Consider the following 26,161-nt stretch of genomic DNA (forward strand, 5'->3'; position numbering starts at 1 on the left):
GTCGCAATATGCCTCAACTTGTCCCCTCCCCCGCGGACTGCCTGGCTTGAGATGAGTGGAAGATGTCGGTTTCGGGTCTGAAGGCCGAATTGAAGTTTTTGGAGTCAATTTTTGACCCAAACCACGAACGTTTCAGAATTATCGATTGGAAGCCTGATGAGCTTAGTTGTCAGTTTAATGTAACCGGTGAAAAACTCCTGATTATACATTGCAACATCACGGTAAGAAAGAAGCTAACGTTAGCTAGCCTGTTAGCACAGGACGAGAGGATAAACATGACGAATTTGGCATTTTCAACGCGAACACAATTTGTGTCACAAATCAGCTAGCTAACTAGATAATTAAACTACGAATGTGTTCAGAATTCAGTTTGTTTATACTTTAATAACGGGTCTTATGTTCAGCTATAGTTAGCTATGCTATTTAGCAAACAACAAACAAGCTCATATGTGGTAAACGTTTAGTTAGTTGGTTGTTATAGACTAGCTAGCTAATGTTAGCTTGTTGGCTAATGCGTCTGAGAAAAAAAACAAACCCCAACTAAAATACATTTGACCCTCAACCAACCTATAAAATGAAAGCTAGCTGTTAATTGTAGCTTATTATTTTTTTATATATATATATTTGTTGTTGCTTATACAATAAGACAAGGTAACGTGACATGTGAACACGCAATTGCTGACTAATGCGGAATAAAAGTCCCCGTGTGAAAATGGTTGTTTTTTAGTATGAGCTATGGGTTTAGCTAATTGATGTCGTAACAACTCGGATGAGCTTTTAACGGCCAACAAATAAAACATCTGGACGTAACGTTACAAGTCAGCGCACGTGACTTCGTGAATAGCTGGTTAGTGCGTGTTGTGTAGCTATGGATGTTTTTCCCGAATGTGATCTAGCATTTCTTTATTCTGAAGTAGCTCCAGCTATCTAGCTAATCAAATCAAATAGTATTGACCCGTGTATACATATTTGGCAGATGTTATTGCAGGTGTAGCGAAATAGTTTGTTTCTATCTCCCAACAGTGTAGCAATACCTCACAATACAAATACCAATCCAAAGAATAAAAAATAAATACATTAAGGAAATGTCAGTTAACCAGTTATTTATGTTTTGTAGATATCGCTACACTGAACAAAAATATAAATGCAACATGTCAAGTGACGGTCCCATGTTTCATGAGCTGAATGAAGATCCCAGGCATTTTTCACACTCACAAGAAGGTTATTTGTCTTAAATGTTATGCACACATTTGTTTACATCCCTTTTAGTGAGCATTTATCCTTTGCCAAGATAGGATTGCAGACCTGACAGGTGTTGCACATCAAGAAGGTGATTAAACAGCAGGATCATTACACAGGTGCACCTTATGCAGGGGGCAATAAAGGCCACCCTAAAATGTGTAGTTTTGTCACACAACACAATGCCACAGATGTCTCAAGTTTTGAGGGAGCGTGCAATTGGCAATGCCGACTGCAGGAAATTCCACCAGAGCAGTTGAGAGATAATTTAATGTTAATTTTTCTTCCATAAGCCGCCTCAACGTCATTTTAGAGAATTTGACAGTATGTCTAACCAGCCTCACAACCACATGTAACCAGCCCAGGACCTCCACATCCGACTTCTTCATCTGCGGGATCATCTGAGACCAGCTACCCTGACGGCTGATAAAACTGTGGGTTTGCACAACCAAAGAATTTCTGCACAAACTGTCAGAAACCGTCTCAGAGAAGCTCATCTGCATGCTCGTCGTCCTCACCAGGGTCTTGACCTGACTGCAGTTCGGCGTCGTAACCGATTTCAGTGGGCAAATGCTCACCTTGATGAATCCCAGTTTCAACTGTACCGGGGAGACAGCGTTCTGTGGGCGAGCGGTTTACTGATGTCAACGTTGTGAACAGAGTACCCCATGGTAGTGATGGTGTTATGGTATGGGCAGGTACAAGCTAGGGACAACGAACACAATTGTATTTTATTGATGGCAATTTGAATGCACGGAGATACCGTGATGAGATCCTGAGGCCCACTGTCGTGCCATTCATCCACCCTCCATCACCTCATGTTTCAGCATGATAATGCACGGCAGCATGCTACAAGGATCTTTACACAGTTCTTGGAAGCTGAAAATGTCCCATTTCTTCTATGGCATGCATACTCACCAGATGTGACCTGTCGAGCATGTTTTATTTAAGGTATCAGTAACCAACAGATTCAAGTCTGTATTCCCAGTCATGTGAAATCCATAGATTAGGGCCTAATTCACTTATTTAAATTGACTGATTTCCTTATGAACTGTATCTCAATTTAAAATCTTTGAAGTTGTTGCGTTTTTTATATTTTCGTTCAGTGTAGATAGATAGCTAGATGGTGTGTCAGTTCAGCGCTGCTCCATTACAGCTTTTCCTAGTAATGTGATCAACTGGTCACCACCTCTCTCCCGTTTTTTTTCTCTCAACCTCTCATTCCCAGGAGTCATACCCCTCTATACCCCCAATCTGGTTTGTTGACTCTGATGACCCAAGTCTGACAGAGGTGTTGGAGCGCCTGGAAGATGTCAGAAAGGGCACCTCTCTGGTAAGTCACTCACCTGTGTGTGTGTGTGTGTGTAGACTCTGGACCTCCCTCTTTACACCAACATAAAATGTGCTGCAGGGTGTAGCTACCAGCTCTCTTGGAAGGCATAGGCCCTAATAGCACGTACAAAATTGGTAGCTAAGTTTGGAAGGCATAGGCCCTAATAGCACGTATACAATTGGTAGCTAAGTTTGAAAGGCATAGGCCCTAATAGCACATACAATTGGTAGCTAAGTTTGGAAGGCATAGGCCCTAATAGCACGTATACAATTGGTAGCTAAGTTATTGTAAATAGGGTCAGTTGACACTCACTATACAGGGCCGTCAGAAAGTATTCACACCCCTAGACTTTATCACAGCCTGAATATAAAATGTATTAAATTGAGATTGAGATTTTGTGCCACTGATCTACACACACTGTCAAAGTGGAATGTTGTTTTTAGAAATTAATAAAAAATAAAAAAATGAAGGTCTTAAGTATTCAACCCCTTTGTTATGGCAAGCCTAAATAAGTTCAGGAGTAAAAATGTGCTTAAGTTGCATGGACTATGTGTGCTGCAGATTGCTGAGAATTTAAGATAAAAGCTAATTTTCTCACACATTTCAAACAGACATGGCTCAAAAACAAAGAACAAATGACAATTCCAAGTTAACTTACTTTTAAAGAGCACGACATTCATGTCAATAGGAATAACATTAATTTTGTCTTGCATTGTGTAAAGACACTATCAAAAAACAATTTACTCAACAACAAAAAACTACCGTATTTAAAATGTAGTAAATTTGCCTAAATTACAGTCAGAATGTACCAAGTATAATATATTATACTTATTTACATTTAATTAATATTTAGAAGTACAATTATCCAAAATGTGACTATATTCAAAGTATTTCAAAACCCACACAAAGTAGGCTATTTGATTGACAACGATTCTTACTTCTGTAAAAATTCAGAGACTATTTCAAAATGTAGGGAACCTCTCAATAAGATTTAGTACAGACCAGGCCTGACACAAAATTTTAGAAATAGCCTACTTTGACAATTCAGTGAATGCAACACATTATTAGAGATGCATTCAGTCATCTCTAACTCCTCTTCCTCCCTGCCTTTTGCTGACTCTCCACATCAGTTTCCCTGACTTCCACTGACCTGGAGGAACAGGGGAGAGGAGATAAGCAATAAATAGGATACAGTTGTGGTCAAGAACATAATCTCTCTCTCTCTCTCTTCTTACATGATCTTCCTTCCTCATTCTTTTTCTCAACCATTAATGTAATAATAATCAATTGTGATCGTTACACACCTCCCATTTCCCCCTCTCTCCTCCAGTTAATTCACGTTTTCTTGACTGACAGACTAACTACAGAGTTCACCAATGTTAGCTGAGTAGTTACTCATCTGGGACAGTTTCCAAATGAATTGTGTCTGTAGAAACAGGACAAAACAAGCAACTTGTTAGCTGTAAATAAATATCCAACTGATCATATGAGCTCCACTGCACGGGCCTCTACTACCCTAACAGCTAATAAGCTGACAAATAATAGGAAAACCAAGGCAATGTATAGCTATGGATATCTTCACCTTAGCAAACATGACAAACCATAACCTACACCCAACAGATAAAAACAAATGACTCTAGCCTTCATTTCGGTGGCTAGATAGCTGGTTGTCTGTATTAGCAAGCTAGTGAAGGTTGATGCTTTGTGAGCACAACCCTAATTTACAGCAACATACAACTTTTCTTGCCTGGCAGACTAACTAGTTAGTCCCCCCCACACACACACAAAAAAATGATTTTCGGTAGCTGACTATATACAGCTAAACACTGCAACTATTTCCATGACAAAGAGAAATCATTCTCGCTCGCCTGTACTAATAACCAAGTCATCGTGACATGATTTGCTAATCTGAGAGCTTAGTCACCATGAGGCCAATGGTGACTTTCAAAAAGTAAGTTTAATGGCTGTGATAGGAGAGAACTGAGGATGGATCAACAACATTGTAGTTACTCCACAATACTAACCTAAATTACAGTGTAAAGAAGGAAGTCTGTACAGAATAAAAAATATTCCAAAACATGCATCCTGTTTGCAATTAAGTCAAATAAATAAACTTCTTGTCCTGTTTACAATGTATTCTGTATAGGGCAAACACAACACATCACTGAGTACCACGCTTCGTATTTTGAAGCATGGTAGTGGCTGTATCATGTTATGGGTATGCTTGTCATTGGCAAGGACTATAAGGAGTTTCAGGATAAAATAAACTGAATAGCGTTAAGCGCAGGCAAAATCCTAACAGAACTTGGCTCAGTCTGCTTTCAACAGACATTGGGAGACAAATTCGCCTGTCAGCAGGACAATAACCTAAAACTCGAGGCCAATTATATACTGTTGTTCGAGCCCTGAATGCTGATTGGCTGACAGCCGTGGTATATCAGACCGTATACCACGGGTAGGACAAGACATGTATTTTTATTGCTCTAATTACATTGGTAACCAGTTTATAATAGCAATAAGGCACAATATGGCCAATATACCACAGCTAAGGGCTTTGACTAAGAACAGCCCTTAGCCGTGTATATTGGCCGTATAACACTACCCCTCGGGCCTTATTGCTAAAATATACTGAGTGCACAAAACATTAAGAACACCTTCCTAATATTGAGTTGCACCCCCCCTTTTCCCTCAGAACAGCCTCAATTTGTTGGGGCATGGACTCTACAAGGTGTCAAGTGTTCCACAGGGATGCTGACCCATGTTGACTCCAATGCTTCCCACAGTTGTGTCAACTTGGCTGGATATCGTTTGGATGGTTTGACCATTCATGATCCACACGGGAAACTGTTCAGCATGAAAAACCCAGCAGCGTTGCAGTTCTTAACACACTCAAACCGATGCATCCTGGCACCTACTATCATACCCCGTTCAAAGGCACTTCAACCTTTGGTCTTTCCCATTCACCCTCTGAATGGCGCACATTCACAATCCATGTCTTTAATTGTTTTGAAGGATTAAAAATCCTTCCTTAACCTGTTTCCTACCCTTCATCTACACGGATTAAAGTGAATTTAACAGGTGACATTCAAACCCTCTAGTCAAGAGTTGGTGCGTTAATCTAAGTAACAAAGATCCCCATAAATGGAGGAAGGAAAGGAAGGAAAATAAAAATGACGAATTTAGGTAGTTTTGTGCCAACTAAAATAAGGGATTAAATATGTTTTTGTTTTTTTAAACAAATCTTTCCGGAATTTTCTTATACAGGTTCTCTTAGATATTGGACAGACACTTCAAAAATGTATTCCTTTCGATGTCGTTTTTTTTCTAATTATGTGTTTGTTATTTAATGCATTTCAGTAGTAAAGTCCAAATTCAATATCTTATGAACTCTTATTTTATATTTTATTTTTTATTTTTTAATAGCTAAAGCGGTACTACAATTCAACATCAAATAGCTAAATGATCCGTGGTATGACGTTCTTAAAACAAAGTCAACTTAGAATCCCCCTCTTTCATCTGGATTCACCTGGTCAGTCAATATCATGGAAAGAGCAGGTGTTCCTAATGTTTTGTACACTGGAGGTGCTTATCAAGGCAAACTTTAAATGTTCCCGGGTGGCCTAGTTAGTTTTGACATAAATTGGCTTGAAAATCTATGGCAAGACTTGAAAATGTCAACTTTGCAGTATTTTTGTTTTGTGTGTTAATTCTTACATTAGCCCAGAACGTTTTTGTGTTAATACATACAGCCGTAAATAACCTTTGGATATCAGAGTGGCGGTAAATCGCCAGAATTCCGACCAGAAATACAAATTTCCCGAATTGGATCCTTTGTTCGTACCCCCCAAGGCAATTGAACTCATCCCAGAGGCTGCTCCAAGACACCACCAGCGGAGAAGTATTCTGAGTGGACTTCTAGTCCGACACGGGAGGCGTGCACACCATCCACCGCTTCCGAGTATATTACTCGCTAATGTTCAGTCTCTGGACAATAAAGTAGACGAGCTCAGGGCGAGGATCTCCTTCCAGAGAGACATCAGGTATTGATGTCACAGAATCATGGCTCTCTCCGGATATACTGTCCCTGTCCATACAGCCAGCTGGGTTCTCAGTACATCGCGCAGACAGATATAAAGAACTCTCTGTGAAGAAGAAAGACGGACGTGTATGTTTCATGATTAACTACTCGTGCTGTGATTGTGATATCGTACAGGAACTTACGTCCTTTTGTTCACCCAACCTAGAATACCTCGACAATAGTCACAGCCATGTATTTTTCCCCCTCAAGCCGATACCACAATGGCCCTCAAGGAACGTTACTGGACTTTGTGCAGACTGGATACCACATCCTGAGGCTGCATTTATTGTAGCAGGGGACTTTAACAAAGAAAATGAGGAAACCGCTACCGAAGTTCTATCAACACATTTGCCTGTAGTATTGGCGCTTCAAAAACTCTGGACCACTCTCCTTTCCGGGATGGCTACAAGGCCCTACCCCTACCCTCGCTTCGGACAATCAGATCACGACTTCGTTCTGCTCCTCCCTATAGGCAGAAACTCAAACAGGAAGTACCCATGCTAAGGTCTATTCAACACTGGTCATGCAAAACGTCAGTACAGAGACAGTGGAGTCGCAATTCAACGGCTCAGACTCAAGATGTATGTGGCAGAGACTCCAGACAATCACAGATAACAAAAGGAAAACCAGCCACGTCGTGTACACAGAGGTCTTGCTCTTGGACAAGCTAAATACCTTCACCCGCTTTGAGGATAACACAGTGCCACCGACGCGGCCCGCTCTCGAGGACTGTGGGCTCTTGTTCTCCGTGGCCGACGTGAGTAAGACATTTAAGCTCGCTAACCCTCGCAAGGCTGCCGGCCCTACGACATCCCTAGCCACGTCGTCAGAGCCTGCGCGGATCAGATGGCTGGAGTGTTTACGGATATATTCAATCTCTCTTTATCCCAGTCTGCTGTCCACACTTGCTTCAAGATGTCCATCATTGTTCTTGTACCCAAGAAAGTCATTTAATTTACCTTTGCTATCGCCCAGTAGCATGCACTGTCATCATGAAGTCCTTTGAGATACTAGTTAGGGATCATATCACCTCCACCTTACCTGACACCCTACACCCACTTTTGCATACCGCCCGAATAGATCAACTTACGATGCAATCGTCATCACACTGCCCTATCCCATCTCGACAAGAAAAATACCTATGTAAGAATGCTGTTAATTGACTACAGCTCAGCCTTCGACACCATAGTATCCTCCAAGTTCACCACTAAGCTCAGGGCCCTTAGTCTGAACCCCGCTCTGTACAACTAAGTCCTGGACTTCCTGACGGGCTGTCCCCATGTGGTGAAGGTAGGAAACAACACATGGAGAAGGTGAAATCTTCAAGTTCCTTGGCGTACCCATCACTGACCTCCTGAAATAGTCCACCCACACACACAGTGTGGTGAAGAAGGCGCAACAGCGCCTCTTCAACATCAGGCGGCTGAAGAAATTCGGCTTAGCCCCTAAGACCCTCACAAACTTGTACAGATGAACCATGGAGAGCATCCTGCCGGGCTGTATCACCGCCTGGTACGGCAACTGCACCGCCCGCAACCGCAGGGCTATCCAGAGGGTGGTACGATCGGCCCAACGCATCACCAGGGGCACACTGCCTGCCCTCCAGGACACCTACAGCATGTCACGGGAAGGCCAAAAAGATCATCAAGGACATCAACCACCCAAGCCACGGGCCTGTTCACCCCGTTATCATCCAGAAGGCGAGGTCAGTACAGGTGCATCGAAGCTGGGGCCGAGAGACTGAAAGAAACTGTTTATCTCAAGGTCATCAGACTGTAAAATAGTCATCACTAGCCGGCCTCCACCCAGTACCCTGCCCTGAACTTAGTCACTGTCACTAGCTGGCTACCACCTGGTTACTCTACCATGCGCCTCAGAGGCTTCTGCCCTACATTGTGCCTTCTGGAAGTATTCAGAACCCTTTCACTTTTTCCACATTTTGTTACGTTACTTCCTTAATCTAAAATGTAATAAAAAAAAGTTCTCATCAATCTACACACAATACCCCACAATGACAAAGCAAAAACAGCTTCTAAGAAATGTTTGCAAATGTATAAAACATTTTTTTTTAAACATACCTTGTTTACATAAGTATTCAGACCCTTTGCTATGAAACTCGAAATTGAGCTCAGGTCCATCCTGTTTCCATTGATCATCCTTGATGTTTCTACAACTTGATTGGAGTCCACCTGTGGTAATTTCAATTGATTGGACATGATTTGGAAAAGCACACACCTGTCTATATAATGTCCCACAGTTGACTGCATCTCTGAGCAAAAACCAAGCCATGAGGTCGAAGGAATTGTCCGTACAGCTCCAAAACAGGATGTGTCGAAGGCACAGATCTCGGGAAGGGTACCAAAACATTTCTGCAGCATTGAAGGTCCCCAAGAACACAGTGGCCTCCCATCATTCTTAAATAGAAGACGTTTGGAACCACCAAGACTCTTCCTAGATCTGGCCGCCCCGCCAAACTGAGCAATCGGGGGAGAAGGGCTTTGGACAGGGAGGTAACCAAGAAACCGATGGTCACTCTGACAAAGCTCCAGAGTTCCTTCAATAAACTCAATATTAGGAAGATGTTCATAATGTTTTGTACACTCAGTATGTGTAAAGTTTACGTACTGTTTTACTCATTTAAAAAAAAAATATATATATATATATATATATACTGTATTTTAGTCCGTGCCATTCCGACATTGCTCGTCCTAATATTTATATATTTCTTAATTCCATTATTTTACTTTTAGATTTGTGTGTATTGTTGTGAATTGTTAGATACGACTGCACTGTTGGGGCTAGGAACATAAATAAATATGTGTATGTGACCAATCACATTTGATTTGATCAACCACCAACTTGACAGAGCTTGAAGAGTTAAAAAAAAAAAAAAAAAAAAAGTGCAAATATTGTACAATCCAGGTGTGTAAAGCACGTAGAGAATTTACCCAGAAAACATCAGTTGTCCTCGTTGACTATGGTGATTATAACGTGTATTGACTTGGGTTTGAATTCTTATCTAATCAAGATGTATACATTTAATTTTTTAATAATTAAAAAAATGAATTTTTCTCGGGCTTTGCCATTTAGAGTATTTTGTGTAGATCATTTAAAAAAAATAATAATAATAATAATAATTTCTATCCCAATTTGTAACACAACACAATGTGGATAAAGTCTAGGGGTATGAAATACTTTCCAAAGGCACAGTACGTACAATTTAGCAGATGCTTTTATCCATAGCGACTTAGTCATACGTGCATCATTTTTTCCCCCGTATGGGTGTTCCCCAGCGGGAATGTAAACTAATGACCCTTGGCGTTACAAGTGTCATACTCTACCGACTGAGCCACAAAGAACACTGACTAAGTTGCTCTGACTCTCATGGAAATCATAATACCTCCTTCAAAAGTGTTTAATCATTTACAGTAAAACGTTGTAGGTATTGTATTATTGCGAAAAAGGGTTCAGAGATATTGTAGCTGCTGTAGAATGATAGTTGACCTGTTTATTATTTTCTTTCGCTCTTTCTCCCAGCTCCTACAGCAGCTAAAGCGTCTCATCTGTGACCTGTGTCGGCTGTACAACCTGCCACAGCACCCAGATGTTGAGATGCTAGATCAGCCACTCCCTGCTGGGCCCATCAACCCAGAGCGCAAGGTAGGGCTCATTTTAGAATTTAATTATATTTCTATGGTAAGCCTGACAACCTCATATAAAAAAATAATCTAGAATTGGTGGAACCCACAGTTTTGAAGCCAGACGATATTCAGTTGGTTTTGAATCACATTTTTAGATACATATTTCTGGCTAACATTATTTGCATCAGATTTAAATTGAAATATAGTGATTTGTGGATGGCGAGCCTTGTATTCTGGGCCTGGGTAACATTCCATACACCATTGATACAAACACAAAGTATATATATATTTTTTTGTATGTTATTTTTCCCACTTTCCCGTATAGCATGGACCAGCGGATGAAGTGACATCCGAGGAGGAGGATGAAGAAGAAATGGGCGAGGTGTGTGTCTGTACATGTTTACCTACGTATGTACCAGGGTTGGGCAGTTTTACGGTTGCGTCATCGATCGACGGACTCTTGACAGCCATCGTCGATGGTGACGGCATCGCGATGTCACAAACAGGGTTTAGCATATTTGAATTTGACTGCACCTCCGGAGTCTGGCAGCACAATAGCACAGCGCTGTTCTGCACACAGCAGGGTGATGTGCCAAATGGCCTATTTGCCGTAGCTTACATTTTCAATGCAAGCACTGCCTTCAGAAAGTATTTCATAAGCTTGACTTATTCCACATTTTGTTGTTACATCCTGAACTCTAAATGAATATAATCCAAATATTTCTGACCCATCTACACAATACCCTATAATGACGAAGTGAAAACATGTTTTTAGACATTTTTGTAAATTTATAGAAAATTTAAATACAGAAATCTCATTTACATAAGTTTTCACACCCCTGAGTCAATACTTTGTAGGAGCACCATTGGCAGCGATTACAGCTGTGAGTCTTTCTGGGAAAATTCTCTAAGAGCTTTGCACACATGGATTGTACAATATTTGTATATTATTCTTTAAAAAAATTCTTCACGTTCTATCAAGTTGGTGGTTGATCATTTCTAAACAGCCATATTCAAGTCTTTTCAAGCCAATTTAAGTCAAAACTGTAACTAGGCCACTCAGGAACAATCAATGACGTCTTGGTAGGTAACTCCAGTGTGTATTTGTCTTACTGTACATTATGAAGCCGATTGTCCTTCTAAAAAGGTGTATTTTGTCTCCCAGTATCTGTTGGAAAGCAGACTGAACCAGATTTTTCCTCAAGGTTTTTTGACTGTGTTTAGCTCTATTTTTATTTAATTTTTTATCCCAAAAAACTGAATAGTCTTTGCCAAAAACAAGCATACCCATAACATGATGCAGCTTCCACCATGCTTGAACATTTTTGAAGAGCTGTACTCAGTGATGTGTTGTGTTGGATTTGCCACAAACATAACACATTGTATTCAGGTCAAAAAGTACATTTCTTTGCCCAATTCTTTGCAGTTTTACTTTAGAACATTGCAAACATGTTTTGGACTATTTGTCTGTACAGGCAACAAACAAAAAATCGCTCTGTGATTTAGGTTAGTATTGTGGAGTAACTACAATGTTGTTGATCCATCTTGAGTTTTCTCATATCACAGCCATTAAACTCTGTTTTAAAATCACCATTGGCTTAATGGTGAAATCCCTGAGCGGTTTCCTTCCTCTCTGGCAACTGAGTTAAGAAGGACGTCTATATCTGTGTTCTAGTGACTGGGTGTATTGATACACCAGCCAAAGTGTAATTTAATAACTTCACCATGCTCAAATGGATATTCAATGTCTTCTTTTTAAAATGTTTTACCCATGTAGAGATGAGGTAGTCATTCAGAAATCATGTTAACCACTATTATTGTTCACAGAGTGAGTCCATGCAACTTATGTGACTTGTTAACCTCTAGCGTCGAGCAAACCCGTACCCGGGAGCGTAATCATAGCCTCAAGCTCATTACCATAACGCAACGTTAACTATTCATGAAAATCGCAAATGAAAGAAATATATTCACTCACATGCTTAGCCTTTTGTTAACAACACTGTCATCTCAAATTTTCAAAATATGCTTTTCAACCATAGCTACACAAGCATTTGTGTAAGAGTATTGATAGCCTAGCATAGCATTAAGCCTGGCATTCAGCAGGCAACATTTTCACAAAAACAAGAAAAGCATTCAAATAAAATAATTTACCTTTGAAGAACTTCGGATGTTTTCAATGAAGAGACTCAGTTAGATAGCAAATGTTCATTTTTTCCAAAAATATTATTTGTGTAGGAGAAATCGCTCCGTTTTGTTCATCACGTTTGGCTAAGAAAAAAACCCGAAAATGCAGTTACTTACAACGCCAAACTTTTTTCCAAATTAACTCCATAATATCGACAGAAACATGGCAAACGTTGTTTAGAATCAATCCTCAAGGTGTTTTTCACATATCTATTCGATGATAAATAATTCGTGGCAGTTGGGTTTCTCCTCAGTAGCAAACGGAAAAGTACTGCAGCTGGAGATTACGCAATAATTGCGACGGAGGATACCAAGCGACCACCTGGTAAAGGTAGTCTCTTATGGTCAATCTTCCAATGATATGCCTACAAATACGTCACAATGCTGTCGACACTATGGGGAAACGACAGAAAGTCTAAGCTCGTTCGTGGCCCATTCACAGCCATATAAGGAGACATTGGAACACAGCGCCTTCAAAATCTGGGGCACTTCCTGTTTGAAATGTCATCTTTGTTTCGCCTGTAGCATCAGTTCTGTGGCACTCACAGACAATATCTTTGCAGTTTTGGGAACGTCAGAGTGTTTTCTTTCCAAAGCTGTCAATTATATGCATAGTCGAGCATCTTTTCGTGACAAAATTTCGCGCTTAAAACGGGAACTTTTTTTTATCCAACAATGAAATACCGCCCCCAGAGTTCCAAGATAAAGCCTTTTTTTTTTTACTCCTGAACTTATTTAGGCTTGTCATAACAAAAGAGTTGAATACTTATTCACTCAGCTTTTTATTTGTATTTCTTTTGTAAAAATGCTGAAAAACATAAATCCACTTTTGACGTTATGGGGTTGTGTGTGTAGGCCAGTGACACAATCTCAATGTAATCAATTTATATTCTGTCTGTAATACAACAAAATGTGGAAGAAGTCAAGGGGTGTGAATATTTTCTGAATACAATGTATTAGGTGGTTAGACTGTTGTCTTGCGTTATGTTATTAATAATGTAGCTTGACACATGACTTGCGCTCCCGAGTGGCGCAGCGGTATAAAGGCACTGCTATCTCAGTGCTAGTGGGGTCACTGTAGTCCCTGGTTCGACTCCAGGCTGCATCACATCCGGGCCGTGATTGGGAGTCCCCTAGGGCGGTGCACAATTGGCTCAGCGTGGTTCGGGTTTGTCTGGAGTAGGCCGTCATTGTAAATCAGATTTTTTTTATTTTTTCTTAACTGACTTGCCTTTAAATGAAAGTTAAATAAATGCCTATTAAAAAATAATAATAATTTGACATGGATATAATTGTTTTTAATAAGTGATTTAAGTATTTTTATGGACAAAATATAAAATGCCCTACCAATTCGTAAATCATTCTGTCGCCTAGACTAGCCAAAATAACAAGGTGTAACACTGTAGGCCTAGCAATGTGTCCTTGTATATTGCCTTCTTCCCGCCAATTGACCCCTATCGTCTATTCCTGCCATGTTTGGATTGGACGATCTGTCATTTTAAGACCGCCCAACCCTACTAGGTGTAATGATATGGAGACCGATAATGTCCACATTCATCATAAACTTCTTGTACTGTCTATACATTCTCTTGTGTTTTCTATACAATATGCAATAAAACTGTAGATTATGTTCAGCAGGACATTGAAGACTTGGACCACTATGAGATGAAGGAAGAGGAGCCAGTGGACGGAAAGAAGTCAGAGGACGACGGAATAGAGAAGGTAATTACCCCACATGCATCTCTGTCTACAAAACATTAAGAACACTTGCTCTTTCCATGACAGACTTACCAGGTGAAAGCTATGATCCCTTATTGATGTCACTTGTTCAATCCACTTAAGTGTAGTTGAAGAGGAGGAGACGGGTGAAAGAAGGATTTTTATGCCTTGAGACATGGATTGTGTATGTGTGCCATTGAGTGCTTGAGGTGTCACTACAGACCCGGGTTTTATCCCGGGCTGTGTTGCAGCCGGCCGCGACCGGGAGACCCATGAGGCGGCGTACAATTGGCCCAGTGTTGTCCAGGTTAGGTGAGGTTTTGGCCACCCGAGATGTCCTTGTACCATTGTACCCCAGCTACTACTGTGGCGGGTCTGGAGCATGCACGCTGACACGGTCACCAGGTAGGTGTACGGTGTTTCCTCCCGACACTGTGGTGCGGCTGGCTTCCGGGTGAGCATTGTGTCAAGAAGCAGCACGGCTCGGCTGGGTTGTGTTTCGGAGGACGCACGGCTCTCGACCTTCGCCTCTCCCGAGTCCGTACAGGAGTAGCAGCGATGAGACAAGACTGTAACTACCAATTGGATACCACAAAATTGGGGAGAAAAGGGGGGGGTGCCAACAAAAAAATCTGTGTATCAACAATAATCCACCACCCAAAGGACATTCAACCAACTTGACCATACTGTGGGAAGCATTGGACTCAACATGGGCCACCAGCCCTGTGGAACGCTTCAATCACTTTTGGATGAAAAGGGGGTGGTGGGGGGGGGTGCAACTATATTAGAAATGAAATATTTTTATGTTCAGTGTATATAGTTGACTTTTCGTTTTACCGTCTTCCTTAGGCTGGTTTGCGTCTGTTCAGCTATTACGTTCCATTCCTTGTACTCTGTGTCGTTTACCAAAGAGGCCAATAGCGTCTGGTTCCAGCAGAAGCCCTTTTCAGGAAACGGACGCTGCGAGACCTACGAGCTCAGACAAGACGCAATGGTGCAAGAGGACTAGCTAGTGTTAGCAGAACTGAGTGATTTACCTTTTAGCTATATTGTAGAATTAATGGAAACGAACACTAGGCTTTGGCATTATGAGTACTCTGTTTCTCTGTAAATAATTGTAATATTGAAGGTAAAAAAAACCAGGGAAAAATCCCTAACCAGGAAATGTAAAACAGAGAAAACAGAATTCAGGAAATACAAAATATAATTTTACGGAAACCCCCTGATAGTTTATTAACCATTATTTTACCAGGTATATTTACAGGACACATCTCTTGTACACCAATGACCTGGTGAAGTGTTTCATGGTAGAGGAGAAGAATGTGCTTATTTGAAAGCTATACAAAAAAAAACTTTCAGTTTTTAAAAAGTAGCTGATTTTGTCTGGTCGAAACCAGTCTGTCAAAAGTTGCTAGCTAATGTCTAAATTCGCTAACTAAATACATAAATGCAATTGTGACCCTTCGCTAAGCCCCGCCACCCTTGGTTACTGTTGCATTTTCCTGGGAAGTCCCTATTTTCCCATTCAACCACTGCCGAAGTCCCCTCACAATGATCTCAAACTGTTTTAAATACTCAATGAAAATGAACACAGACTACCCCCTTGCAAATCAGGAAACTCTTGGGTGTGTTGTGGTGGACTTGTCATTACAATTGCTTCAGTGGAAACCTGTCAATGTTATTTCCAACCACCAATGACCAACTCAACCATAAATCCCAACTGCATATTGAATGTTGAGATTGACGAAAAGGCCAGTCTCTTTGGAAAATGACATGGAGTGGCGTGTTAGACTGTTAGGCGTGTTAGTCTTCCCTACATGTTATTTTTTTTATGCCTCTTACATATTTTTTTTACACAACCTTTTTTATACTTTTATTCGCTAATGTAATTCATAGGAGAAATTTGCAAGTAACCATTTCATTATACATACATACATCTTTTACTATAGTTTTACTATCTTATTTATATATATATATTTACAAATAAATTATTTTTTTCATCTAACTTTTTATTATTAAATGAAGCACTTCCTACTGCATTTCTTTTTTTGGTACGAAATGTGCTATATAAATACAATTTGATTTGAAGGAGAACCTGGCCATCCTTGAGAAGATCCGTAAGAACCAGAGGCAGGACCACTTGAACGTAAGTGCTCATTCGGTAAGGTTTCTTTCTTCTTTTTCAGGGGGGGACGGGAACATTTCTACAGTTATATAGTGTCTCTGTTTTTTTTCTTCTTAACCTAGTCCTTGGGGACCACCAGCCATGTTTAATCCAGTCCAAAAAACTAGCTCGCCTGATTCAACAAGTTCACTAATCATAAAGCCCATGATTGGCTAAATCAGGTGTGTTGAGTGTTTTGGAATAGATTAAAAGTAGGTGTGGTCCCCGGGAGGACTGGATTGAGAAATGGTGCTCTGTTAGCCTGGTTCTGATCCCAGCGGTGTTGTGATGCCTGTTTCAGGGTGCCGTCTCTGGTTCCGTTCAGGCCTCCGATCGTCTCATGAAGGAACTCAGGGAGATCTACAGATCACAGAGTTACAAGACAGGTGAGTCCTGGCCTGGTTCAGTTTAGGACTGGGCGATATATCAAATTAATTTGTTTTTTGTTTGTTGTGATTTTCTTTTTTTCGCTTCTTTTATTTTAAACCTCACGCCAACTAATTTGAGAGATCATATCTTCCTCTCTGACAAGCGGTTTCAACTCACTATTTACATTTGATGTTTGGTCCAAAATAATTGGTGTTATGGACACAAACACATTGAGACATTATTTTACTGTAATAGAGGAGTTCACTTCTCTATCAATACCCTTTTTATGTCTCAACTAGTCAAATTGCCAGCAGATCAGACACTACTGAAATACTCCATCCCTTTAGTGTCTACCCCTCCCCAATTGGCCCTCCCCCTTTAGTGTCTACCCCTCCCCAGTTGGCCCTCCCCCTTTAGTGTCTACCCCTCCCCAGTTGGCCCTCTCCCTTTAGTATCTACCCCTCCCCAGTTGGCCCTCCCCCTTTAGTGTCTACCCCTCCCCAGTTGGCCCGCCCCTTTAGTGTCTGGGCCTCCCCCTTTAGTGTCTGGGCCTCCCCCTTTAGTGTCTGGGCCTCCCCCTTTAGTGTCTGGGCCTCCCCCTTTAGTGTCTACCCCTCCCCATTGGCCCTCCCCAGTTGGCCCTCACCTTTTTTTAGTTATTCAGTTTTTGTAATGATTTAGTTTGTCCCCATTGGTTCAAACTGTACAGTGTCTACTCCTCCCCATTGGCTCAAACCCTTCAGTGCTTGTAGATCTGGGCTGATGAAAACAATCATAACATGTTTATTAACTCCTTAGGGTCCATTTCCACGCTCCTTGGAAAAATTTTATTGGCATAATTGGGAGAGAAAAAATCCCCATCAAAATCCGCCTGTTTTTTACAGTGATGTTCACCTGTATATATCTTGTTATTAATTTCCAGGTATTTATTCAGTGGAGCTAGTCAATGACAGCCTTTATGAATGGCACGTCAAAATAAGAACGTAAGTATTCAGATCCGGGTATTATTTCATAGAGATGTGTAGTTTCCTAGCTGTCCAAGTCCGGATAATATAGTCTAATCATTCGGTCATTTATTTTAACAGGGTAGACCCAGATAGTCCGTTACATAGTGACTTGCAAGTTATGAAGGAGAAGGAAGGGGTGGACTACATTCTGCTCAGTTTCTCATATAAAGTAAGTTTAATTTGTTGATCGATTTAAAAAAAAATGTAAAAAAATAATATTACTTTTTTTTAAATATACGTTCATTTGTCTTTTATTTGACGTGAAAGAGGTTTTGAGCTAAAAATATTTCTTCTTGTTTGACTCTTGCAGGATAACTTTCCTTTTGACCCACCGTTCGTACGGGTCGTCTCTCCTGTGCTGTCTGGCGGGTGAGTGCTGCTCAGTGATGTCCTTGGAGGGATCGGTTCGTTGTGTCCTTGGAGGGATCGGTTCGTTGTGTCCTTGGAGGGATCGGTTCGTTGTGTCCTTGGAGGGATCGGTTCGTTGTGTCCTTGGAGGGATCGGTTCGTTGTGTCCTTGGAGGGATCGGTTCGTTGTGTCCTTGGAGGGATCGGTTCATTGTGTCCTTGGAGGGATCGGTTCATTGTGTCCTTTGAGGGATCGGTTCGTTGTGTCCTCGGAGGGATCGGTTCGTTGTGTCCTCGGAGGGATCGGTTCGTTGTGTCCTCGGAGGGATCGGTTCGTTGTGTCCTCGGAGGGATCGGTTCGTTGTGTCCTCGGAGGGATCGGTTCGTTGTGTCCTTTGAGGGATCGGTTCGTTGTGTCCTTGGAGGGATCGGTTCATTGTGTCCTTGGAGGGATCGGTTCATTGTGTCCTTTGAGGGATCGGTTCGTTGTGTCCTCGGAGGGATCGGTTCGTTGTGTCCTTGGAGGGATCGGTTCGTTGTGTCCTCGGAGGGATCGGTTCGTTGTGTCCTTGGAGGGATCGGTTCGTTGTGTCCTTTGAGGGATCGGTTCGTTGTGTCCTTTGAGGGATCGGTTCGTTGTGTCCTTTGAGGGATCGGTTCGTTGTGTCCTCGGAGGGATCGGCTCGTTGTGTCCTCGGAGGGATCGGCTCGTTGTGTCCTCGGAGGGATCGGCTCGTTGTGTCCTCGGAGGGATCGGCTCGTTGTGTCCTCGGCGGGATCGGCTCGTTGTGTCCTCGGCGGGATCGGCTCGTTGTGTCCTCGGCGGGATCGGCTCGTTGTGTCCTCGGCGGGATCGGCTCGTTGTGTCCTCGGCGGGATCGGCTCGTTGTGTCCTCGGAGGGATCGGCTCGTTGTGTCCTCGGAGGGATCGGCTCGTTGTGTCCTCGGAGGGATCGGCTCGTTGTGTCCTCGGAGGGATCGGCTCGTTGTGTCCTCGGAGGGATCGGCTCGTTGTGTCCTCGGAGGGATCGGCTCGTTGTGTCCTCGGAGGGATCGGCTCGTTGTGTCCTCGGAGGGATCGGCTCGTTGTGTCCTCGGAGGGATCGGCTCGTTGTGTCCTCGGAGGGATCGGCTCGTTGTGTCCTCGGAGGGATCGGCTCGTTGTGTCCTCGGAGGGATCGGCTCGTTGTGTCCTCGGAGGGATCGGCTCGTTGTGTCCTCGGCGGGATCGGCTCGTTGTGTCCTCGGCGGGATCGGCTCGTTGTGTCCTCGGCGGGATCGGCTCGTTGTGTCCTCGGCGGGATCGGCTCGTTGTGTCCTCGGCGGGATCGACTCGTTGTGTCCTCGGCGGGATCGGCTCGTTGTGTCATTATCCATCACAAATGCAAATCATTCTGAACTACTGTTTTAACCAATGAGACTAGTTTGATGATAAAAGGAACATGACCTTTTTTTTTAAACAAGTTAAAAAATATATATATTTATTTTATTTTTTATTTTACCTTTATTTAACGAGGCAAGTCAGTTAAGAACAAATGATTATACCTACTGTGATATGTAGTTGTCGTACATAGCTACTTTATGTTGAATACACTCGTTTGTTGACTGTCTGCTAAATGACAAGAATGAGATGGGCCTAATCGTTGTCTGGTTACGTGGACCGGTCCTGGTACTTCTCCGTCTTGAACTGGTGCTGAGCTAATACTTCTCTTCATTCATTCTGTTTCAGTTACGTTCTTGGCGGAGGGGCCTTGTGTATGGAACTTCTCACAAAACAGGTCTGTATCATATTTAACCATTCGCGCAATGTTCATCCCTAACCAAAGTGGTTGAGGAAGTTGGCTCTTTCTCTTAGCTCAATTGTCTTCCCTCCTTTGTTGCTCTCTTCTGACAGAAAGTGACCAGGTGAAAATCGGCCTAATGATGTATTTCTTTACAGGGCTGGAGCAGTGCCTATTCCATAGAGTCTGTGATCATGCAGATCAATGCCACTTTAGTCAAAGGAAAAGCCAGAGTGCAGTTTGGAGCCAATAAGGTAGGCTAATGCATTCAACATCCTGGTAATTGGTACCAGTGTTATGAGGTTGTTGAAGATGAGTCTGATCTGCTTTAATTAATTAATTAATTAATTACCTTTCAGAACCAGTACAACCTTGCCAGAGCACAACAGTCATACAAATCCCTGGTCCAGATTCACGAAAAGAATGGTAAGTCCCAACTATCAATCCATATGAGGTTGAATGATGTGAAATATTGATAATATATATACACCAGTGGGTACTATGGCAACCTCCTGTGTTATTTTTGTTCAGGCTGGTACACACCTCCTAAAGAAGACGGCTAAAGAAGGCACTCCCCATACTCACTGGGAACAGAATAATGTCTTTGGGTCAAAAACTTTTTTTTTTTTTTTGAGGGGGGGGGGGGGACTATTTTCTCCCTTCTGACTTATCAGGAGTAAGTAAATAATTTTTCTCCTGGAAACCAACTGACAAAATTCTTCCATCTCGCCTGTCGTCGTCGGCGGCTCAGTTAACCAGTATCTCTGCCTGGTCCAACAACAGGCTAGCCCCCCCCCCCCCCCCCCCCCCCCCCCCCCCCCCGTCCCCGTCGCTCTCACATCACTCCACTTCCTCTGAGGGCCGTGTTTGTGGAGACTGAGGGCATCGTGCACATCTTTTTTTTTTCTCTACGCAGAAAGGTTCTTGTTTTCCCTTCGCTTAAAAATGTGGAGAATGTTTTTCTTCTTCTGTACATACGCTGGTGTGACAACGTGGGCTTGACCATAAAATCACCATCTGTTTCTCCTGGGAGAGAGAGAGAGAGAGAGAGAGAACACTGATGTTCTGACAAGACGAGAGCTAGTTGGTTTGTTCGTAGCCATGTCCTTCTCTGTTTTTAGTGTGACTCTGTCAGCTCTGACCTTACAGCCACGGCATGGTCAGTGGGATTTAACTGAACGCTCTGAGGTGACTGTTTGAATTTAAAGCGAAGATGATGATGATGATGATGTTTCAGTGATGTCATCTTTCGTGACACTGCTCCTTATTCCTCCTCACTTTGTGTAATATTTACTGGTACAAATTGCAGGCATTGTTAAAATATTATACGCTTAAAATTGTAATTGTACTTGCTGGCTTGTTTTAATGTCCCATGAGCCAGATTGGTGACAAAATGGTGTGTGACTAGGATGCAGGAGGGGCTTTAAACTGAGTCTGAGGTTCTGTCCTAAATAACGTCCTATTCCCTACACACTAAACTACTTTTGACCAGGGCCCTATGGGAATACAAACATAGAATGTTGACCAAGCTCTTAGAAATAAAGCAAAGCATCGTTGCTATGGGTTTCAGATAAATGGTTGGGCAAAAGCAGTAAACTATGTAGCCCAGGGCTGCCCAACTCTCTTCCTGGAGATCTACTGTCCTGTAGGTTTTCAGCCCAACCCACTTCCTGGAGATCTACTGTCCTGTAGGTTTTCAGCCCAACCCACTTCCTGGAGATCTACTGTTCTGTAGGTTTTCAGTCCAACCCTAATTTAGCAGTTCTGATTCAGCTAGTTAAGGTATTGTTGAACAGGTGTGTTTTAAATTAGGGTTGGACTGAAAACCCACAGGACGGTAGATCTCCAAGAAGAGGGTTGGACTGAAAACCCACAGGACTGTAGATCTCCTGGAAGAGGGTTGGGCAGCCCTGATATAGGGAATCACTCAATACCATCTCCTTGCTGTCCTGTAGCATGCAGCTATTGATCTCCAGTCACCACACCCAGTCTGAATATTATTAATGTACTATAGTTGAACTGGGCTCCACCTGTCATTTTGTAAATCCATGTACCTGTCTTAAATATAACATTGGGGGGGGGGGGGGGGGCAGAACAGGTGTGCTTACCGGCCACAGACTGATGTCTCAGAATGCAGGAGGATGTCTCTGGTGTGAGGCCAGAAGGTTTTGCGTCTGTCCCAAACGACACCCTATTCCCTACATAGTGCACTGCTTTTTGACAAGAGCTCTATTGGTCCCTGGTCTAAAATATTGCAGTATCTTGGGAATGGGGTACCATTTTGGATCTAGGTGTTGTGTCTGACATAGCACTGTATTCTCTTCATAGTGCACTATATAGGGAATGGGGTGCCATTTTGGATCTGGGTGTTGTATAAGCATTATGACCCTCTTGTTTTATTCGTAAGGAATGCAAACTAGGATAGTTTTGTTCCTCCCAACCGACACTGAGGTTAATATTCCTTCTCGTTCTCTTTCACAATGCGCTGTTCTTCGACTTGCACCGTTAAAGGTATAGCCATCTGAAGTTATTGTTAGCTCTGCTAATGCAACCCTGTAGAGAGTGGTTAGCGCCATGCTAACATTAAGAGGCCTTTATGAGTAGATAACAATCCAGTGTTTTTATTTGGTGGTTGGTGGGTCTGCTCATGACATGGCGACCACTTGTTGTACTGCGTTTAAAGACGCTGGTGGTTCCAGATCTGTTTTGTGCGTTCTTTCCAAAATGCCACAGGACTTGGCAAGACCGCACAAAACATACCTGGGACCAACCAGGCTAGAGCGTAGTATACGAGGCTTCCGTGGCACAACACACATGAGACGTAGAGGGATGAAAGATGCTGTGGCTATGTACCGTTCACTATCCATTCCTGCACCAAACTTGTAAAGCTCTGATTTTAATGTTTTACCTCTCCCTCAGGCAAACACCCTCCTTCAGTTACTAGTTAGTAGTTAGTTTACTATAGTCAGCTTTCATTGGAGGTTGAAGCATTTGTGAGACTTACACAATTGTATGTTTTCAATCGATCATGTTATTATTACAGGACAGTGTTTTCATTGGGCTATAGCAAGGCAGCCCAACCCTCTGCCTGGAGATCTGCTGTCCTGTTGGTTTTCAGTCCAACCCTCTGCCTGGAGATCTACTGTCCTGTAGGTTTTCAGTCCAACCCTCTGCCTGGAGATCTACTGTCCTGTTGGTTTTCAGTCCAACCCTCTGCCTGGAGATCTACTGTCCTGTAGGTTTTCAGTCCAACCCTCTGCCTGGAGATCTACTGACCTGTAGGTTTTTAGTCCAACCCTCTGCCTGGAGATCTACTGTCCTGTGGGTTTTCAGTCCAACCTTCTGCCTGGAGATCTACTGACCTGTAGGTTTTTAGTCCAACCCTCTGCCTGGAGATCTACTGTCCTGTGGGTTTCAGTCCAACCCTCTGCCTGGAGATCTACTGACCTGTAGGTTTTTAGTCCAACCATAATGTATTGGTTTTGATTCATCTTGTTACGGTCTTGTTGAGCAGTTAATTAGTAGTGAACCTACAGGACGGTAGATCTCCAGGAAGAGGGTTGGGCTGAACCTACAGGACGGTAGATCTCCAGGAAGTGGGTTGGGCTTAACCTACAGGACGGTAGATCTCCAGGAAGAGGGTTGGGCTGAACCTACAGGACGGTAGATCTCCAGGAAGAGGGTAATATATTCTAAATTCTATAGCTTCCTAAGTTGAAACACAGCTCACTATTTGGAGGGGGATCTTCCTTGTCCTGGTAAAGTAATAACATCTTATGCATCTTATGCATGTCCCAGATGACACCCCTATTTCCTTTTATATAGTGAACTACTTTTTTTTTTAGTAGGGCTTAGGTCAAACAAAAGTAGTTCACTATGTGAGGAATAAGCTGGTGTTTGGCAGGTAGAATACAAGGCTTGGCTGAACATATAAACAGTGGGGAGGTTCTGTGTTTTTCACCTTGTATACCAAGAATGTTGGGCTAAATATCTATTTTTTTGTTGTTTTTTGTTTTGTGTACTAATAAGAAGGATTACTGTATTATACTGTGTAAAGTATAAATTGCTCTTATGAACTGATGTGGAAGTTTTGGAATGACGTTTACTTACCCCTTGGTTTTTTTTGTTTAGCGTTTCTCATGTAACACATCTGCAGTGCAACTATAATATGTCTCCCAAATGGCACCCTATGGAGTGCACTACTTTTGACCAGGGCCAATAGGGAATATGACGCACTTCTTTTGTCCCAGGGAATAGGGCGCACTTGTTTTTACCAGGGCCAATAGGGAATAGGACGCACTTCTTTTGACCAGGGCCAATAGGGAATAGGACGCACTTCTTTTGACCAGGGCCAATAGGGAATAGGGCGCACTTCTTTTGACCAGGGAATAGGGTGCACTTATTTTTACCAGGGCCAATAGGATATAGGGTGCACTGCTTTTGACCAGGGCCAATGGGGAATAGGGCGCACTGCTTTTGACCAGGGCCAATGGGGAATAGGGCGCACTTCGTTTGACCAGGGCCAATGGGGAAATAGGGTGCCATTTGGGATGCACTCTTGTGTTTTGTCCTATGGGGTGTCTCGCCCTTTCTGCAAAAGCAGTTTTGAACTGAACGAAACTCGGGTAAACAAACTGTTTACCTTTTGGAGGGGATATTCTGTGGCCCAAATAGCAACCTATTCCCTATCATTTTGATCAGAGCCCCATATAGGGAATAGGGCCCTGGTCAAAAGTAGTGCACTATATAGCGTGCCTGGGGACACCCAGGGCCCTTTCTGCATGTCCACCCCATGCTTTGACTGGTATCTAAAACATTATGGGCATCTGCTGTATGTTTGTCTTTTAGCCTCTTAACTAATACATATATGCAGGCCTGGCTACTATGGGTTTTTTGATAGTGCAAGAGGTCTTTTAAATATCTCATATGTAATGTTAAATATATATTTGCACAAAATGGCAAGGATGTGCCTCAGTGGTCAATATATACCTAAAATAACAAATCAAGTCCTTCAAGAACCTCACCTTTTCTGAATCAGGGGGAAACATTCTTATTTCAATATCAACTCTTCAATTCCTTATCGATAGCAGTCTGAATGATGTTTCCAGTCTGAATCACACAGGCTGTGTCTCCCTTCTCCACCTTCATCCCAAAGTGTACGACTTGCATACTTCATGTCATGGATTTACATTTGCTGGAGGGAGTTTACACCATTTGTTAAATCTACGACCGTTGAGCATGCGGGTGCCCATTTTCTGGAGAAATGTGGAAAATGGCGATGTTAGCCACAGGTTGTTGTATTTCTAGGGGTCGACAGGTGGGGGGGGGGGGGGGGTGTTTTTAATTCTGTACTACATCTACTTAACTCCAGATGACCGAGGTTCTGTCTTAAATGGCACAATTTTATTCCCTACATAGTGCACTACTGTTGACCAGGGCTCTGGTCTAAAGTAGTGCACTACGTAGGGAATAGGGTCCCATTTGAGATAAGCCAAAAGCTTGTCCCGTTAACTTCTGCACAGAATTGATTGTTAGTATACGATTATAACTTCACTTCACATGATGAATCCATTTAAAGTAACTTAGGGTCAACTCAGTAGAACATTTTAGCACGTCTCTAGAACCCTGCGGATACCCAGATCCTGTCCAGATTACACCCCAGCCCCCTTTCCTACCCCCAGACATGGACTTGTGGAGAACTGAGGCTGTATGTATTGTGTCTTTAGCAGGAGTGGCAGATCTAGGATCATTCCTCTTCATAGATAATTATGACTGTGGACAGAAGGGACCTGATCCTAGATCAGCTCTACTACTCTTGACGTTGGATACTCTTTACCCTGATTACAATTTGCTAGAGGTTAAGCAATATGATAGGATAGGTGGATATGTTGCCGTATTGCTTACAATCCTTTCCGATCTAGGGGGGTAGGTAGAGGGGGGGAGTCTGTTTCTGGACAGGGCCCAAATCTCTGGTCAGGGTTTAGGAGCTCAATCACTTTGGGGTAGTCAGTCAGTTCAGTTCATTCTGTGATGAATAGGTTTCCATGCTTCTCTGTGACTGGACCAGTGTTTTTGATAAAAAAAAAGTTCATTTATCTTCTCTTATCTAGACTAATTGTGAATTCATTTTCTGCTCGTCAGCAAATGGTGGACAGATTGTCAAGTTTTGCACCGTTGGGCATGCTTTTGGTTTGTGTTCATATTTTTATTTTATTTTTTCCATTTCAAAACGAATTTTGACCATGTACAGTAATTTATAAACTTGCATCAAGTTTATGAATAAAGAATTTTAAGATTA

At 42.4% G+C, this 26,161-nt stretch overlaps 1 protein-coding gene across 4 annotated transcripts; it reads left to right on the forward strand.

The window, feature by feature from the left end:
• On the forward strand, window positions 1-26,161 carry LOC139406363 (ubiquitin-conjugating enzyme E2 Q2-like). Of its 4 annotated transcripts, XM_071148889.1 has the most exons (16): window positions 1-221; window positions 2,468-2,572; window positions 10,188-10,310; window positions 10,617-10,673; window positions 14,114-14,197; window positions 16,284-16,340; window positions 16,660-16,744; window positions 17,650-17,710; window positions 17,813-17,903; window positions 18,045-18,103; window positions 19,812-19,860; window positions 20,022-20,117; window positions 20,223-20,289; window positions 20,395-21,700; window positions 21,740-23,403; window positions 23,482-23,941. In XM_071148889.1, exons 1-14 carry the CDS (start codon window positions 63-65, stop codon window positions 20,424-20,426), a joined length of 1,125 nt encoding a protein of 374 aa, XP_071004990.1. In that variant the 5' UTR covers window positions 1-62; the 3' UTR covers window positions 20,427-21,700; window positions 21,740-23,403; window positions 23,482-23,941. The 4 variants fall into 4 exon arrangements, with proteins under 4 accessions (XP_071004990.1, XP_071004988.1, XP_071004987.1 ...); XM_071148887.1 differs by having other exon boundaries at window positions 16,284-16,355; window positions 21,740-26,161; XM_071148886.1 differs by lacking the exons at window positions 21,740-23,403; window positions 23,482-23,941 and having other exon boundaries at window positions 14,111-14,197; window positions 16,284-16,355; window positions 20,395-21,419.

This window comes from Oncorhynchus clarkii, chromosome 4 (assembly GCF_045791955.1).
Source record: "Oncorhynchus clarkii lewisi isolate Uvic-CL-2024 chromosome 4, UVic_Ocla_1.0, whole genome shotgun sequence".
Classification (NCBI taxonomy): Eukaryota; Metazoa; Chordata; class Actinopteri; order Salmoniformes; family Salmonidae; genus Oncorhynchus; species Oncorhynchus clarkii.

Bases quoted from the DNA above. Each gene is read 5' to 3' on its own strand.
- LOC139406363 (XM_071148886.1), top strand. From the start codon at position 63: ATGTCGGTTTCGGGTCTGAAGGCCGAATTGAAGTTTTTGGAGTCAATT. The intron at 14,198-16,283 runs GTAATTACCCCA...TTTGATTTGAAG, and splicing joins AGGACGACGGAATAGAGAAG to GAGAACCTGGCCATCCTTGA. The intron at 16,745-17,649 runs GTGAGTCCTGGC...ATTAATTTCCAG, and splicing joins ATCACAGAGTTACAAGACAG to GTATTTATTCAGTGGAGCTA.